The sequence below is a fragment of the Dipteris shenzhenensis genome, chromosome 14 (assembly GCF_047967505.1).
Source record: "Dipteris shenzhenensis isolate YYH24624 ecotype China chromosome 14, Dip_SZ_1.0, whole genome shotgun sequence".
Lineage (NCBI taxonomy): Eukaryota > Viridiplantae > Streptophyta > Polypodiopsida > Gleicheniales > Dipteridaceae > Dipteris > Dipteris shenzhenensis.
This window is the reverse complement of record NC_141609.1, coordinates 31,433,988-31,452,157: the sequence shown is the minus strand read 5'-3', so window position 1 is coordinate 31,452,157 and position 18,170 is coordinate 31,433,988. Positions and strand designations below refer to the sequence as shown.

General features: G+C 43.3%; 1 protein-coding gene across 1 annotated transcript; it reads right to left on the bottom strand.

Annotated features, from left to right (window-relative positions):
* Positions 1–3,389: 3,389 nt before the first annotated feature.
* Positions 3,390–17,025, bottom strand: LOC147894472 (mannan endo-1,4-beta-mannosidase 2-like). Its single transcript, XM_087384582.1, has 5 exons — positions 15,988–17,025; positions 11,211–11,408; positions 9,768–9,890; positions 4,156–4,367; positions 3,390–4,008 (listed from the first exon to the last, which is right to left on the bottom strand). The coding sequence occupies exons 1-5, from the start codon at positions 16,336–16,338 to the stop codon at positions 3,609–3,611; spliced, it is 1,284 nt and encodes a 427-aa protein (XP_087240708.1). The 5' UTR covers positions 16,339–17,025; the 3' UTR covers positions 3,390–3,608.
* Positions 17,026–18,170: the final 1,145 nt, after the last annotated feature.

The window sequence follows — 18,170 nt, the reverse complement described above, 5'->3', positions numbered from 1 at the left end:
AGGTGAGATACCGCTTCATCCTCCTCAAGCATCTTGCAAATGTTTTTGCCTTCTCCATGAGAAGCCTCTTCACATCTATCCTACATTGGGACCTTTACATGTCATAATAAAACTCTACAAAATCCACCAATGTTTGAAACATCCTCCCTTTCCTTTACTCACCCCTTGTCATCCCCATTTGTCATTGTTTTGCCCATTTTTCCTCACCATTGGCCCTCTACTTCATTATTCTTTCCTCACCATTGGCTTGCCCCTTTTTCCTCACCATGGGTCCTCACCTTTTCTACTCTTTCAACATCCTTTTAAATCAAGTCATCATTCTCTTGCTTCAAACATGATAGCTCCCAAACTTTAAAATCAAGCTTGATTCTCTTGGTTCAAACATGATACCTCCTACACTTTAAATCACATAATCATTCTCTTGCTTCAAACATGTTAGCTCCTATGCTTTAGAATCACCATTAGACCTAGGCTTGATGGATTGAAATATTAACCTAAAATCCCAACAATAATATTGACAGCTCAAAGGCTAACTCTATGATGGTGAAAAGCAACTTAATCATATTGCACACTAGCTTCCCCATACACATGTATACCCCACTCATCAGCTTGTTGTCATTGTTGAGAATCTGTTGCTACATGTATATGGAAGGAAAATAACTTGAGGAAATGAAGAGAAAGATTTAAAGTGATGGGATAGGATGTCTTTCTCCAATTAAAATATCCAAAGAATTTAAAGAAGAGGAGATGGAGAGAAAAATATATGGCTTTCTCTTCCTCTAAAGAGATACACATCTTTTTTTCTCTTTGTAAGCTCCCATAAAGCATGAAGCATGATACCTATTTTGCACTATAGACCTAGAACTAGTAGTGGCTTTTAAATGAGATGCTTCCAAAAGCGTGTGAGAGAGAGAGAGAGAGAGAGAGAGAGAGAGAGAGAAGGAGAGAATTATAGTCTACAAAAGACTAAAAGGTCTATTAACTAATGAAACAAGAATCAATTAAGGATTGAGAGTCCATCAAAACTCTAGTGATAACACCTCCAAGGATGGAAGCTAAAAGAAAAGAGTAATTTCTATTCCTAAGGGATTTCCAAATCCTCTTCCAAAAGAATTTCTACAAGTCAGCAAAAATCTGAAAAATCTTCCAAAAAGGAGCTCTACTGGGCCTCCAACCTGTAAGGCGGGAGCGAAAACTTCCAGATATTACTGAAAATGTAGCAAAGCTCTTCTCTCAGTGCCGTGCCTCAATCTGCTCCCACTCCTTAGGCTCCTACTACATATGCTTTATGGGGGCACCTCCATACAATCAAACCCTCAATGTACCCAAGGGAAAACCTTAGTGCGATGCATACCAATCCACCTTTGCTCTATTGCCCAATCATCCTGTCTATCCACATGGATGGGCATTGGCAACGTCCTGTGTGACCATGAGAATAGGAGTAAATGAGGTAGAGATTGAAAAGCATCATCAAGAGCAAATGAGAAAGAGCCTAAAAAGCATCATCTATCCAAACATCTCTCCCATTAAATTGGTATAGATTGGCATCCCAAACTGTTCTCTTCAATGAGTGAATGCCACCTTCTCTTTCCTCCTGTTTATCTAAAGGCAACTCCACCATGTTTAAGTCGCCTCCAAAAAATGATCCATTGTGCACTAGAGGGTGCAATGATACCATATCCAACCATAAGGGAAAGAAAGGAATTTGAGACTGAAATGCATGTTCCTCCCTTAGTGTCCAAAGGAGACCAAAAGGTATGACCTGAAAGCAATTTACTTGACTTTGGACAATGTTGGCATCCAATTTGTGTTCCTAAATAAAAAGGATGTCAATAGATCTCCTAGTGACACTTGGAAAAAGCTGATTATGAATTAGTTGCCTATGGCATCGATATGGTACACCACATAAGTCCTAAATATTCCAGCTAACAATCATCATCAATGAGAGAAAGAAGGCAAGAAAACCTTACCTGACCTAGTCCTGTGTGGCAAATCTTTTAGGGTTCTGAAGAAGAAGAAAGTCTGTAGGGGGAAAAGAACACCCAATCCTATGGAAAGATGATGTCCTATTGTAGGAAAACCAAAAACCACGTCACCAAAGGTATAGGGCACAAGATTTCTCTCTCAATGGAGAGAAAGAGCTCCTCTGAGCTAAACGTGGCATTGGAATGAATAAGATCTCTACTTGCAAAAAAATTGAAGAGGCAACAACCATATTCTTCCCTCGAGCAAGGATGGGAGACTAAAGAACCGAGGTGGAGCTTGAATAAAGGATGACAACCTAGAAAACGATCCAAAGGAATACTATCAAAGTACTTGTCTAAGGCTAGACTAGGGCATCACTAGTTGCGACTTGAATAGGCTCAAGGGCATCACTAGCCATGTTCAGAATTGGAATATCAACTAGCCCTAATCCGAGTGGGATCCAAGGCAAGAGAAGGGACCTCCTGATCTGAAGGTGATGGAGGAGCACCAACTCTGGGCAACATGCACTGGATGCCAAAGGGTGGTTTCACAAGTATCCAATGCCCACGAAAAATGAGGGCATAGATGTCCGGGCTGTTCGAAGAGGATGTTTGCCTTCAATTCACACAAGGCAGATGGAAATAAGTATTTGTAATAAATTTAAACATTAAGTTACACCAATCACATGGTAGCTAAGTGGTAAGGCTACTAAATTTGTAAGAAGTGATCATGGGTTTAAATCCTCAAAATATACAATTTTGGTTAGCATGAATGGATCCCCCATCCACCTAACTTTTTGGGTAGGCTCTTCATGTTGCCCAAGATTTCTTCACTCAAGCATGAGTCAATTGTCATATCACCTTTTCCACATAAGGTGTCCGCCCGTTTGTGAAATGGACATCAACCTCTTGCATTTTTTCATTGGTTGAGCACTTGTCCTAGGACTTGTGGGCGCCCGATTGTGAAACCAACCTAGCTAGTGCTAGACAAGTGGGACGTGTAGTTGCCGTTGGATGTGCAAGAAGTGCCAGAGGAGTGCTACAAGGAGGGGCCACACCAAAACACTTATCGGGTCTTTTCTTTTTCTTTGGGCAATCTCTAGCAAAATGCCCAAAGGTCCTAGAAATTGCACCATATTGCAAAGAGTTTCTCTTGCATCAACTTTAGAATGAAGAAAATCCCATTAAGAAGAAGTCTAGATAGCGGGGCCAGAGACAATCATAAAATGCTCACACACTTCTTCTTTTTGGGTGAAAATCTCTCTCCACACACACACACACACACACATATTCTTATGATGAATGGAATCAAGAGTATTAAAACCATGTAAACAACCAAGAGTGAAGAGTGGCCTTCCCACAGATTTCGATTGATACCAAGCAATTTACAATGCGAAACCAACACTGTGATGCATGTCATTTTGCAATTCGTTATAAATGGTTGTGGATCACATGGCTGTAGCTACCCTTTTCAAAGAACCATTTTGACAGACGTCTAAAAAATGTCGAGCGAATCAAACCATCAAGACGATTTTGTATGAATGAAGACAATAGAATTTGTCCAAACAATCTGCCGTCTGTCACTTTCCTTTTTCCTGAGAGGATCAAATTTATAGTAATAAGGTAATGATAGTGTCGCCACTGTCATTCCAAAATTTTTGAACAAGAAGGAAGTGCTGGATTGAAGTTCCCAGAAATGTTGTACAATCTGCATGATTGCTCAACAATAACCCTGTACAATGAAGGCTCCCGCCATGGAATAACTGTAAATTCATCACGGAAACGGTCGACCCCCTCTTCTAAAAATTGCCATACCAAGGCACCGGCTCCAGCACCTTTATTCCTGGCTGACTCGTAAATTTTAGTGTACATCATTTCAAGCATCCCATTTCTGTTTTTTGCCTGAAAGTCCCGAGTTTGATCAGAAACTCCGAATTCGGTGAAAAGAACAGGCTTTTTCAGTATCTGCGATCCGTCCTCAATATGGGAAGCCACCCAATTTTCAATATATTTGAGCTTGTCCTCCGTAAGCAGATTTGGAGTCCTGCGATATCAGATGGGAAGCCACAAATCAGGCTGCTCACTTACATGAAACGAATTTTGGGACAAACATAAAAAATACTCGACATTAAGACCCAATTAAAGGGGATATCTGGGATGCTTGTGTACATATTGAATGAACAACAAGTACCAATTATCCGGATATGCATGCACAGAGGCAAAATCAATCAGGTCGGACTTTGAATGTCGAATGAAATCAGAACCCAGATTCTTAGCCCAATCTCCTGGATTTTTCTCTAGCTTCTCTGGTGTGGATAGGCCGTAGAATCCTTCGAGCCCCACTGTCAGAAGGTGCTTCTGATCAAGGGATTTGGCGTATGCTGCCATTTCATCGATCCAAGCCTATATTCCAGAAACCCAAACCTCTCAAATTATGTCAACAGTTAAGAATTAGATTTATGGAGATACATTCAAGTATAAAATATAGAGTTTTCCTCACCAGTATCCCCCACATCTATTTGCTTAAACTAAAAGATCAATCAGACAATCAGAGAGGCATTCATCACTTGATATAAAACACTAACAAGTACAATTTAACCCACCACTAACTAGTACTAGTAGCTTTAAAAGATATATTTATTAGCTGGTAATTCAGGGGCTGTGGATCCTGCATGCCTTACCTAATAATTATTTGGGAGACTGACCGACTCTCCTGCATGTGATTACAGTAGCTCACATTTTATTTGCAAAATATGATATATTTCACTTTAAAGTTTGGAAAAACCAGCACTCAAATCTGCTTTAGATCAAGGAGTAGAGGGCATACTTCGTATACAGTGCATGATTTGAGATACGCATATTCTAGGAGGAAATGCATAACTTGTGGGCGTGTTGCTCTGCCATCTGTTGTATAACCTGAGCAAACCTCAAAAACTTGCATTGGGTAACCATAAGTTGAGATTCTACTAGCAAACCTGTAGTCTAAGCTGCACTTACTGACATCAAGTTTAAAAACAAGCTGTGATTTTTCTTCTCAATCTATTTCTTCGACTGCTATGCCCATGGCCAGCTGGAATCGTTTTGAGGTTTCAACTCCTGTTAGTCTGCTGTTTTGCTTGATCATGCTGAGCGCCAACGCTACTGAACATGATAACTGAAATATAGGGGAACTTGTGTCTTCTTTGGCCACAGCACATTGAAGAATTCTGTCTGAGCTGTGTCTGCTTTTGCATGTACGTCATGGCTTGGGCAATCTCAGAGTTGTTTATGCAAGGACAGCAACCTTGGCAGTAGTGCAGCGGTTACTTGGGTATGTATATAGGAATAGTAGAGGCAGCACAAGCAGAGGCAGCCTGTACAGTGGATAGTAGAGCTTAATACAAGAATAGTAGCCAAACAGGCCAGGTGTGATTACACCTACAGATAACTGATGCATCACGGAATCTGGCTCTTCCCTGCAAATCAGTTGCAAGTGTGTACATTTTGGCAGAAGGATGCAATTATAAATGCCTTGGATAACATAAAGCATACCTTGAGGAATTGAAAAGACGAGGATGCACTGACAGATTACTGTGGCAGTGAGGCATTTGCAGAGAGCAAAAGACTGGCAGCAACAATACAAGCAGAGATGAACTCACAGATACAAAACATGCAAAAGGCCTTTCTGAAACCTTTTTTAAGCACCAGAAGCCTGCTGCGAGCACAACCAAGATTCTCAGCGGAATTATTTGCATGACTGGTATGATATGCGGTTTTTTGATTCAGAAATTGCAGACTTTTGCAGAAGGGTGAACTTTGCTTGTGGAAGAGAGAAGTGTTGCAGGTAGAGATGCCTTGGATAATGCAAACATGCACAGACAATAAAAGAGAAAACGAAAGAGATTAAAAAACAAATTTTGTTGAAAAACAAAAGGAAGACATACTTAGCAAGCAAAACACTTATGTCGTCATCAGTGCCCAAGCATAAGCAGCTATACTGGGTTTTTTAAGACCCATGGATTCTCTTGGGCAACCCCAATGCTTACTAAAATACGTTAAAAAAAACAAAATACAAAAACAAAAGAGAGAGAAAACAAGAAATAAAGAAGGAAGAAGGTGACTAAGCAAAAATAAACAAGCAAATCAAGAAACAAAATCGACCAAAAAATAGGAATAAATCTCTCTCTCTCTCTCTCTCTCTCTCTCTCTCTCTCTCTCTCTCGTCGCCCGTACCTTCCCGTCACCCTCGCATGTCGTCGCTTTGGTTTCTTTTAGAGAGCCGCCGGCAGCCGCCAACAACAGCCGCCAGCAGCAGTAACCACTACCAGTCAGCAGCCAGCAACCTCCACCTCCTCCACCTCTTAATTTCCTCGACAACAGCAGCCGCAACACCTTTCTTCGTTCCCTCTCGAGCTGGGTCTGAACCCCCAGCCCAGACCAGGGGTTAGCTTCAGCCAAGGGGTACAAGTAGACATGGCCAAGATGGAGTGGCCTATCCTCTCCTCCAAATCCCCCTCTGCCTCCACCCCAAAACAAACTATTCCTACCAACTCTTCAGTTGCCAGGACACCCTCTCCATATGCAAAGACATATTACCGAGGTGGTTTTGACCGACCCATTCTCGGGCAACATGAACAGATTTATTTCAACAATCAGTTATAGATGAAGATGTAAAGGCATGTAAGGCTTCTCCCCCTACCTCCCAGTTGGTCTCCACAGTCAAGGATTTAGTGCATACCGAAGTTCAAACAATTAAGAAGGAAGTGATTGTGGAAGTGGACACAAAAGCAAGTAAGATTGACATTCAAGCACAGATCAAAGAACATGAAGCTAGACGGGATAACGCACTGAAGATCAGAATAGGGGGACTCCCAAAAGACTGGTACAAAGAGGACACATTTAGTGAAACATTAACAAAGGTCAAAGTAACATTGAATGGACGGATGGTGATGAAGAGAGAGATGACGACTCCAGACCAGCTTCTATTGAACAATCTAAAGGTCATGCCATCCTTACTCTGAAGTCAAAAGATTTGCGGATGAAGCTCCTCCGACAACCTGATAAGCTGAGGGGTACCAAAGTATGGATAGCTGAGGAGCTTACACAAGCTCAACTCAATAACAAGGCAATGGAATTAGCAAAGGTCAAGGCTGCCAGGAAAGATGGGAAACGGGCAGTATTCTATGAAGGAGTAGCACTTATTAAAGAGTTCTCACTCCATGTATGGCTTAGAAGTGGTGCATAAAGCTTGCTGTCCTCAAGAGTGCAGACCAGCCAACGAGGTACTAATCTTGCTTCCGGTATGGCTATGCTACGATGTACAAGAAAAAATTTTAGGTACGTCAGGTATGTTGGCTCTGTAAAAGATTTGAAGAAAGCTCTCCCAGCCATACAAGCAGCCAGCATGTCCACACATCACTCCTATGTCAGTTCACTACAAAGTCTATATTCCTTGTGGACAGAGAAGAACACAACAGTCCACAGCAACATGGATGCTGGTGGCTTCTTTATTTACAGACATTGAACGTGTTGATTATGGCCACTCTTAAGTGTCTTCTCATTTGAAGGCCGGATTAGTCCAACTAGCTACTGTCAAAAGTCTCAAAAGTCTGGCTGAAAGGTCATTGAGTCTATGAATGTACATGGAGAATACATACTGGAAGCGAAGTACTACCACAGTCAGCACAACATGACAGAACCAGATCCAGCATCAGTTAAAGCGGGAGGAGAAGAAAATAGACGCATTCTCTGTCCTTTTTCAGACAACAAAGAGCAGAGTCATACTTTTCAGATTTCAGCTAGCTTCAAGTGCTCACGACGCATGGATGATCCTCCAAGATCACTACAAGACTGACAATTCAACAAGGCATTTGAATCTCCAAATTTAAGTGTTCTAGGGAGATGATGTGGAGGAGTTCCTGACAAAGGTCAAGGACATGAGATCAAAGAGCATCCATACACAAAGACCACATGAGATCAAAGAGCATCCATACACAAAGACCTCGACTCAAGAGACCCTAGAAAGCTTGTACAAGATATCCTATAATTACCAAGGATTTATCACTGCATTGACTACCGTCATTGGAATAGCCCAATCACATTTGAAGAGTTTGGGACATTATCTGAGAAGAAGTGCTGCATATCAAAATGCACAAGAGCAACAATAATGACAAGATGTTCAATGCGCAAGCAAAGAGCAAAGAGAAGAGAAGAAAACTTTATATTAGAAAACCTTGAAAAACAATACAGATTAGGAATCGGTGGAACACTTGACCAATTTATTTAAAAAACAGTTGGTTGCTACTTCTTAGGATCTCAGCTCACTGCCTGGAGTATCCAAAAACCAGTGCCAATAACCATGGTGGAGGGCTACAACATTGGATTCCTCGATTAGTGAAAATCGTAAGGGTGCTTGCAGAACGCTCTTGCCTTTCAGTGATCTTCCTAGACTCCTCCGTACCATGCTCCAAGTGGTATATATGATATTGTGCCAAATGTTGACAGTATGACTGTAGGCCAATCTATGGGCTATCCATAGGTGCCATCCATGTGCCTTGTAGGCCTAGTTATAGGCAGTTAGGACACATGGTACAATTAGCACATGTACTAGTTAGTACACTTAGTACTGCTAGAACACCTTGTCCTAGGGTTTTGTTATATTGGGTGTACTTTGTACTCATTTCATGATTGCAACAATTCATTACAGCAGTATGGTTTTCTCCATTGCTTCCATCTCTTGCCCTAACTTACAGGGGTATCAGAGCAGGTTAGGGCCTTTCCCCTCAACCATTTTCAGCCACCCTAAGTCGTTTAGGATTCATTCGAGGCTGTCCATGGACAATGCCAATCATTACTCCTTTGACCCGCCAGTTGCCCTTTTGTTACAAGAGGAACAAAGCCATGTGAATAGAAATGCTTCTATGGCTAGTGATCAAGCCTTTGCCACTCAGCATAAACACAAGGGTAGGAAAAAATTCAGCTGGTAAAGAAAAAAGAGATGTAACTATTGCAGGAAACCCGGGCATGCCATCATTGAGTACAAAAAGAGAATTGCATCTAAAAAGGAGTCAGGTCTTGCAGTTTCTAGTGCTCCTAGTACAAATGACAGGCATGAGTCAGCCAATTTTGCACATGATCAACATTGGGCTTACTTGTTAGTACAATCCTTCTATTTATAATGCATGTCTGGTAGTTTCCAATGCTTCTTATGCTTGGTTCTTTGTTGGGCAAGTTGCCATTACTTCAATATCTGGTGGTCTAGTCATTCTACACAATATACTATATGTACCAAGCATCCGCAAAAACCTCATCCATTCCAGCCTTAGCTACTCGTGGATATCACGTTCCCTTTGATGGTGTTAGATGTGCAATCTATGATGTTACACGCGCCTTTACCATGGTGTTGGCTAGCACATTGCTTAGAGGACTTTATAGACTTAATGCATATCCTTGGGGGCCTAGGATATATTGGCCCATTTAAACCTCTCTCTCTCATCCCTCCCAAAAAATTTTGAGAGGAGAGAGAGACCCTTTGCATGGCTAGGGGCCCCCTGTACCCGGTGCACACGTGGCACCTTCTGTACCTACATGGTATCAAAGCAAGGAAGAGCTGCAGACATAAATCACATATACATCTACCATCTGAAATAAATGGAATCCATTTTTCACATATATAATGGAAAGACTAAGTTTAGAACTTCAAAGTAACTTGAGCATATTGACATGAATTACTAAAATGTGATCCAAGAATTGATTGATTTGAAAATGTTTGGTTCAATTTGCAAAAAAAATAAAAGGCCATTCGTTGAATAACTTATGTCCTACCTGTAAAGTGTCACCAGATGGATCTGAGGGACAGCGTGGTTCATTCATCAACTCCCAGGCAAAAATAGTTGGCTCCTCTCGATATGCAATTCCACTAAAGCTATTGACTCTTGTCATGATTTTCTGCCAGTTCAAAAAACGCAACTATTTGAATCTCACATAAACCCCCTAGAGTCGGTGCATGACATTAGAAAAGGGATACGGATCAATAGTAGGTTTCAAGGACTTGGGATAAAAAATATTCAATAGCATCAAAAGCAAAAATTCTGCAGTGGGACCCCATAAAGCACCACCAAGTGAGTTGCCGATCAGTGAGAGACAATTGAAACACGCCGACAAACCTGAAACCAAACAGGCTGAGTGCAGGTCCAAGCCCAAGCTCAAAATCAATGCTTAGCACTCTTTGAATACAAAGGATAGTGCTGACACATTGAAACCTGCCTATCTCCTATAACCACTGCGCTACACAATGATTTAAGCAACAGGAAAAAAGATCTCCATTCTCTAAGTGCATGCAAATGATGGCATTAGTATCCCAAGTCGTGAGCCCTGCTGAGTCTATAACCAAGCCATGTGCATTATTGGAAAAATTTTATCGCAAAGATGTCATGACTTAAGGAGGTAGATCTAAACAAGAAGTGATCATTAAAACAGTGGTGAAGAGGAAGGGAGAGAGGGGAGAGCTGAGAGAGAGAGAGAGAGAGCGGGGGGAGGGAGACTGGAGCGGCATGGTGGTGAGCAAAAAGAAACAGGAATGAGGGAGGGGACTTCATCATTGGAAGAGGAAAGAGAGGAGGGGGAGGGCAGGGGAAAAGGAAGGAATGGCAAGGAGAAAAAGGGGTGGAGAGGACTGGAGGGGCATCGTGGTGAGCCAAAAGAAAAGGGAACGAGGGAGGGGATTAGTCATTGGACGAGGGAAGAGAGGAGAGGCCATCGGACAAGGAAGGAGTCACACGAGGAAGGAGAGGCGAGGAGAAAAAGGGGGAAGGGAGGGGACATGTTCACAAAGCAGTAGGAGGGCCAAGCAAGAAGAAATGAAAAAGAGTGAGGTGATCAACAGGCAGGGTTGGAGGAAGATGAAAAAGAGGAGATGTAAGGGAGGGTAAAAGGGTGGAAGTCGCATAAGAAGAGAGAGGCAAGGAGGAAAAGGTATGAAACTGAAAGGAGCAGGACATAGACATGAAGCAATCTCAAAAATCATGCTGGTGTAAGGATTCATGTTGGGAAGCTACCAGATAAAAGGTTTGAAAATCCACACTTAATCAAAAAGACCAAATGTTCATCGCCATGATGAAATCAGCTAATTTTATCCCCACAGGCTAATTGCACATCTAATCTTATTTTTTTCTGTATGAATGCAGACAATGATTTGTTTAGTATTATCTCCAAGGCGTGTTTCCTTTTAAAGTGTTGAAGACATTGAAATAATGTATCATGCATCACCTTCAAGTACGACTTGTAGTAGCCCTTGATGGTGGGATCTGTGAAGAAGGAGTCATTGGAAGAGCCAACATCAGCTCCTGCATTGCGAGCCCATTCAACATACTGCCCTTTGCCCCCGAACGCGGGCAAGTTGTTCACAAGACTGAGCAGCAACCGCACTCCACGCCGCCTTGCCTCAACGATGGCATAATCCAATGCCTGCAAGCAAGAATTCTTTATGATTAACACAGTATCAATCTGTAAAGGGACCAAAAAAATTGTTGTGATTTAGCACCACACCAAGGAAGAAAGACAAAAGGCACTCTTGATTATGATGAGCTTATCCTTGCTCTACACACCGCATTCCATTCTCTTCACCAATACCTCGCCTTACTCCAATTAATTGCTTGTTTCCACAAAGCTATACATATCCCAAGCCATCATACCTTACCATCTTAGAGTAATTTCTTAAGACTCCTCAAACAGCACAAAATTCATCACTAGTGCTCAAACCTAGAACTTGATTCCACCAATGAGCTTCGTGATCTGGAGAAAGCACAAGATTTATAGCCAACAGGAAAACGTGTATAATGTAGAATCCGAGTACAAAACTGGTCCAATCATGTACCAACACATGCAGCATACATTCGCTCAGGTATGGCACCGAATACTGGCTCTATATGCTGAACCACCTGCTGTGGACTCCTATATAACTGCACGCTTCTTGTAGGCTTAGTATCTGCTCCATGCTTGAGCTATCTTGCTGCCTCACAAGCACTCTCATGTGCTCTCATACAGGATGTAGTTATGTACTATACAGTGGCCTTGTATGCTGAGGAAGCCCTGCAGAATGAACTGACTTCTGCCCTCCAAGGGGACCCTTTCAAAGGCCATAGAGCCCTGCTCTTCTGGCCAACCAGGGTCCAGTGGCCAACCCTGCCTCTGCTAACCTGGAAGGCAATCAGTACTGCCTTCTTGGCCTCTAAAAAGGCCTGGTGCTGGCACCTTTCCTTGTTCCACTTCAGGCTTGACAAGCCACCACAACAGCCCTAAACCAGGGCCATTGCCGGGTTTTCCTGCTGGCCTGTAGCCTAAAAGGCTACTCTAAAATAACCCTAAAAAGGATAGCAGTCCACTGCCCATGTGGCAGCCTGGTTGCTGCCCACATGGCAGCCCATAAAACCAATTATGTGTCCATGTGGCATCTACAGAGTATGACGACATGACACCTAGTCTACACCAATGCCTATGCAAGGAGTCAATCCCCATTGTCCTCATATAAGGGCTCACAAATGGGGCATTGACCTTGCTATTCTGTTGTCTGATACCCACTCGGTCAAAGGAAAGCTCCTTCAGCTCAAAAACAAGTTGAAGATATCACAGTCGTCTCGTCCACGAATGCACAGGTCCTTCTCTGCGTCGTACATGAACAACCGGATCTAATTTGAAACAATGGTACCATTCCAGCAGCACCCACCAATCGCACTGCCCATCCAAGTCATGGGTGTGCAGGACCACAGGATATGCAGGCACCAACACATCCATCCAGTCATCCTCTTCAAATGCTGGAAACATAGCAGATACTGCAAGGTACCATCATCCAGCCGCATCTGCAACCTCGATACTTGGAGCATGTATCGTGAGAACCTTGTGGCCGCTCCACATAGATCTCTCTCAACTCGTCCCTTCCCAGAAGCACTAGCACTGTTCCCATGTGACCCCAGAACCATGCTTTCATTTGTTGGAAAAGTCACCAAATGCTGCCATGTGGCAGCCACCGGGTTCCACTCCCTGCCCGACAGCCATGCAGAGCCTCTCCCACATCCAACAAAAGGGCGGCAGGATAATGGAGAGGGGCTCATGACCTTATTATATCCAAGGAACCATAGATGCCACATTTGCTTCTGGGATTTTTCCCTTTAGTATATCCACGTGTCAACCACATGCTTTTTAGCCCCTCTAATTTCCATTAACCACATGCTCCACGAGGGGGGGGGGTTTTGAGGCACACATAGGTCTATATTTCCAACACCTCCCCCCATGGTTCAAACTCCAAGAGTGCGAGCTGGCCAACCAAACGTACCGATCACCCACACAGGGCAAGATCAACCTTTAGTGTCTGACCACCCACACAGGGCACGGTCAAACAAACACATGTCAATCGCCCACACAGGGCATGGTTGACCTATCAAACGTTGCTCAGTTCATGAGATGCTGACACAGGCCATCATTTGTCGCCGCCACCTTTTCTTGTCGGATCATTACTGCAGTCAAAGCACACGCGGGTCGCCACTCCTGCGAGTGCGCAGTTGTCCAAGATCAGATTGCAGCAGCCACCACCAGCTACATATAGTCGCAGTTGTACACGTGTCGATCACAAACAGTCTGCAGGCCCACACCTGCTCTGATACCATGTTGGAAAAGTCGCCAGATGCTGCCATGTGGCAATGACCGGGACCGCATCGGGTCCCACTCCCCGCCCCATAGCCATGAAGAGCCTCTCCCACATCCAACAAAAGGCCGGTGGGATAATGGGAGAAAGGCTCAACACCTTATTATATCCAAGGAACCATAGATGCCACATTTGCTTATGGGATTTTTCCGTTTAGTATATCCATGTGTCAACCGCGTGCTAAGGAGCCTTTTTAGCCCCCTCTAACTGCATGCTCCACGAGGGGGGTTTGAGCCACACATAGGCCTTTATTTCCAACATCATTGAGCTGCACTCAGGTTCAAATCCTAAGCCCAACAAGTTTACCTGGAAGAAGGACGACCCTGGAAGAGACTGGCCAACCAGTCTGCAGGGGCTGCTGGAGCTGGCAGACTGGCTGAGTGCGACTTGGATGTGGTCTGCCAACTGCCACATGTCGTCCTTCTGCAAACGTTGCTGTATGGCTACCTGCACCGATGCTATGCTGATGTGGCAACCTGTGCAGCTGCCTGAGTAGATCTGGGCGCCACGGATTGGACACGGGACCAGCTTTAGCAACCATACTAGAGTTGAAGGAACCCGAGGTTGTTGACAAAGCAGAGTTAGTTGAGCCACAGCAGATCTTGTTGTGTAGGTTCAAGAAAGGTACCAGCAGCTGCCATAGATTGCAAGCCATAAAGTTCACTAAGGCACCATAGGTGGATAAAGATTTTTTCACAGACCACCCCTACCTCCTTACAGCATACAAGGAGGCCTTTGAAGTTCCACTTATCTAGAGTGTCTCAGCTTCAGTAGAAGGGGATGTCATAGGCATCCACAGTGCAAGTACATCTGTCTAGGGAAGCCACAAAGCGCTGCCAAACAGCAAAGAGCAAAGTAGCAGATCTACAGCAGCAGGCACCTATTTATAGGCAGCAAACAGGTCATCACCTTCAGATCCGATGTACCATATCTAGAAGACTGCAGGAAGGGGGGAGGGGGAGCAGCCTATGAAAGACCTCCCACCTCTGCGATCTCCTCCTCAGCTTCAGCAGCTCTCCACAACACCCTCACAGGAAGGCTTGTGCCTTCACCAGCTAGGAGTAATCAGAGCCTACAGTTGTATGCATTCACAAATACTTTACAGAGGGAGGGCGCATTTGCACTTAATATTGAGACAGTACACTCTCACGTGTATTCACACATGATGTCATTTAGGCCTCAGTCAGTTAGCACATGCAGGCTTGAGAGAAGCATTCTGCATTTGACCAGTATGAAATGCTCAACTAATAATGTCTAATTGAGTTCCAGGGGCACTTTCGAGCCAGGACCCCAAGTGTAAGCTCCAATTTAAATGTGTTCATATCTCTTGAAATTTGTGAGTATTCATGTCTTCTTTATAATCATCTTGCCAACACTTTACAAACATTCTTCACCTTTATCAGCCAAATTGTCAATCCTACAGACTCAGCATTGAGATGAAGGCAGATTTTCCTAAACGTCATGTCTGCACTATCAATGATGCAATACTACAAGCAATCAGGAGCAACAAGGATATCTGATCATTATAGCTTGTAACTAAAAGGTGAAACTCCTGTGCTTGTAGTGTAGAAGACAGGTGGTATAATGGTGTTTCTAACTCAACTGCAAATCAAGCGACAAGTCAAAAAAGTGTTGTTGAAACCATATCCACTTACTTCAGTTCAGCAAGGGCTTGGTCCCTCCATAGTATTCTTCGCACACAAAGATAAAGAGAAAACAGGGACATATCAATAACAGCAAACCCTCATTGAGCTTTTTCCACGACTAAAAGCCTGAACACAGAGCCCTCAGCTTTCAAATTCTGTGGTAGGTAGAGTTCCCATACCTTTCCAATCTGATTTAAGTTTCAGCACAGGAAGATAGTAACAGAACCAGGGTGAGTCAATAAAGCAATGCTGGCCAAGGCCCTCAATTAGGGAAAGAATTATTTACAGTTCACTTAATTGTTGATTCTTTTGTAGATATGCACAGATGAACATTATTGAAGCTTCACTTGATATCATTCAAGGTGAGCTGATGGTCAAATACAAGAAACAATGCTCCAGCCTCCAGTTGTGACTAATGGAATTTCCGGAAAAGAAAGACTGATTAGAACAGGGCCAATCCATAAAAGCAACATTCTAATGAGGTCTTTTACAACTAAGAATCGTAAACTACAACTACAAATTCTACAGTAGGAGTCAACACATTCAGACGTTAAATGCCCATTTTGAAATCCCTGAAAGTAAATAAAAGCGCTCTATATCATTTTCCTTCCAGGTGCTTGTCGATTGTAGTGCCCAAAAAAACAAAGAAACAAGACCTCTCGAAATATCAAAAACATACAGAGAAGTCATGAATGCTCACTTTGAATACATCTTCGCTGTAATATCCTGGTTCCGCTTGTAATCCATCCATCCCATCGTAGAAGGCCCAAGTGCGACACACAGAAAGCCCCATATCCGCACCTTTTTGTAAAACACTTCTGACATCATATCTGGTAGTGTAGTCAATGCCCTGAGCCATAAGCCAATAAGAATTCCAGCCGTTTATGTAAAAGGGCTTTCCATCCACAACGAAATGAGTGCCATTCCTTTCTACAAAGCTCAAGGGAGGTTGCACGAAGAACTCCCATTGCACATTAGTCAGGAGCAAGCATAGGAGACCAATGCCGACCAGGACAGGCACAATAGTTTGCGATCCTAAACCGCCCCACATTTGGCGACAGACCTTCCTTAAAGTCCAGGAAGAGGAATGGGCAGCGTAGCCTGCCCTTTTGAAGGTCGTCCGAGTCACCGTTGTTGAAGAATGTTTCCCTCCAGGGGCAGTGCATGCATAGGACAACGCTCGATCGTCCGGTGCCGCATCGTGCAAGCTAATGCGAGCACCTCCTTTTTTAATCGGATTTCGAGCCTTCTGTCGGATCGCACGTCTATTGCTTCTGCAATCTCGCTTACCAAACTATATCCTGGCGATCGGTAGGGTCCTACGGGGTAGCACGTCGTCCTCACTCTTGCAGAGACGTTCTGTCGAAGCACTGTCAAGTGTCGAGGACTTGTACGTCAACCTTCAGCAGCAGGTAGGAGAGATATCACTGATAACCCGACGAAGCAAGACGCGAACCTTTGATCTTGCAAAAGGAGGATGTAGGGAATATCTAACACCGGGAGTCGCTGAGGGGCGAGTGAAGCAAGCAACCGCAAAGGTCGGAGACGCTACAACAGAACACCCGATTGTGGTCGTATGACTACGGAATGAAACTGTCAACGAGAGCTGCAGCTAGCGAAGTTACGAGAGATCCAAATTAGCGATCGATCGATGATTGTTGTAGGATCAAAATGTGATTACACGACAACCCAATGATTCCAAATGCTAGCTACGGGACTCGGGAGTCGCAATGCGAAGCTGCTGCCGGACGGAAACGATCCAAAGACGGCTGCACTGCCGTAGAAAACACAGCATTAATCATGATTTAATCAATGATTTAATCATGATTCATCCTTGATAGATAGAGATTAATCATGATTCTCATGCTTTATGTCCTCCCCCTCTACGCTTTGCATACGCTATACGTATACGTCGGTGACATGTTGATTTCATGACAACCCTTTTACGCCCACTCCTTTTTTTAAAAATACTTTTTTTATTTATTTCGGCAATAATAAAACTTAGCGCTTGAAATCCTTCATGACAACTTCGATCATAGGAAGCATCACATCATGCTTCTTACAAAAAGTGAACTTTATATTGTTTTTTTTTCCATCAATTATTAAAACATAGCCTTTGAATCCTTCATATAGCAACTTCAATCATAGGCAGCAACATGTTGCTTCAATAATAAAAACACAATATACACCTCTTTTGAATGCTTCATAGCAATTTCAATCATAGGAAGCATAATGCTTCACCCTTAGATGTAGGTTTCCATACCCCCCCCTCCAATACTTGAAATTGGTTGTGAGATTCATTGTGTACCACTACCATCTCCTTGTATGTCGAAACACAACACCCCCATTATGAGTGCTAACTAACAAGGACCAACGAGGTTGGTGAGTGGGCACAAAAAGAAAGACATCAAGTCTAAAAAAGTTGTTACAAGGGATTGTAATTTCTCTCACAAGTTATTTTAAGTCACAACCTCCCAATTTCAATTTGGCACTTTGTATAGTAAACTTTGCATGCATCGAAAAATTGCCCACAAAGCCTTTTCACAAAAGTCACTACCATCTCTTCAACGAGCACGCCTTCTCACATGTCACATTCCCTCCTTCACAAGCCTCCAAATTGACATATCCATTGCAAGGTGTGCCTCACGCTATCTCCTTTCTCATATGAATATGCCCTCCTTGTTATCAAACTTATTCTTCGCATTTACTATGGGCTTACTATTCTTTGACTCTTGGATAACAAAGAACTTAGAATAAAAGTTGGTTGGGAGATACCATAAAGAATGGCCCTACTAAGTAAATCCATTGAGAATGCAACCATTTCTACATCAAAACGTGGGGAATATGCATGTGCACAATGCACACATACAATGGTTTACTCTC

Excerpts from the sequence above, each read along its gene's own strand:
- LOC147894472 (XM_087384582.1), bottom strand. The coding sequence starts at position 16,338 with ATGTGGGGCGGTTTAGGATCGCAAACTATTGTGCCTGTCCTGGTCGGC. Across the intron at positions 9,891-11,210 it reads ACTACAAGTCGTACTTGAAG|AAAATCATGACAAGAGTCAA; the intron begins GTGATGCATGAT and ends TTGAACTGGCAG. Across the intron at positions 4,009-4,155 it reads CATGCATATCCGGATAATTG|GACTCCAAATCTGCTTACGG; the intron begins GTACTTGTTGTT and ends CTGATATCGCAG.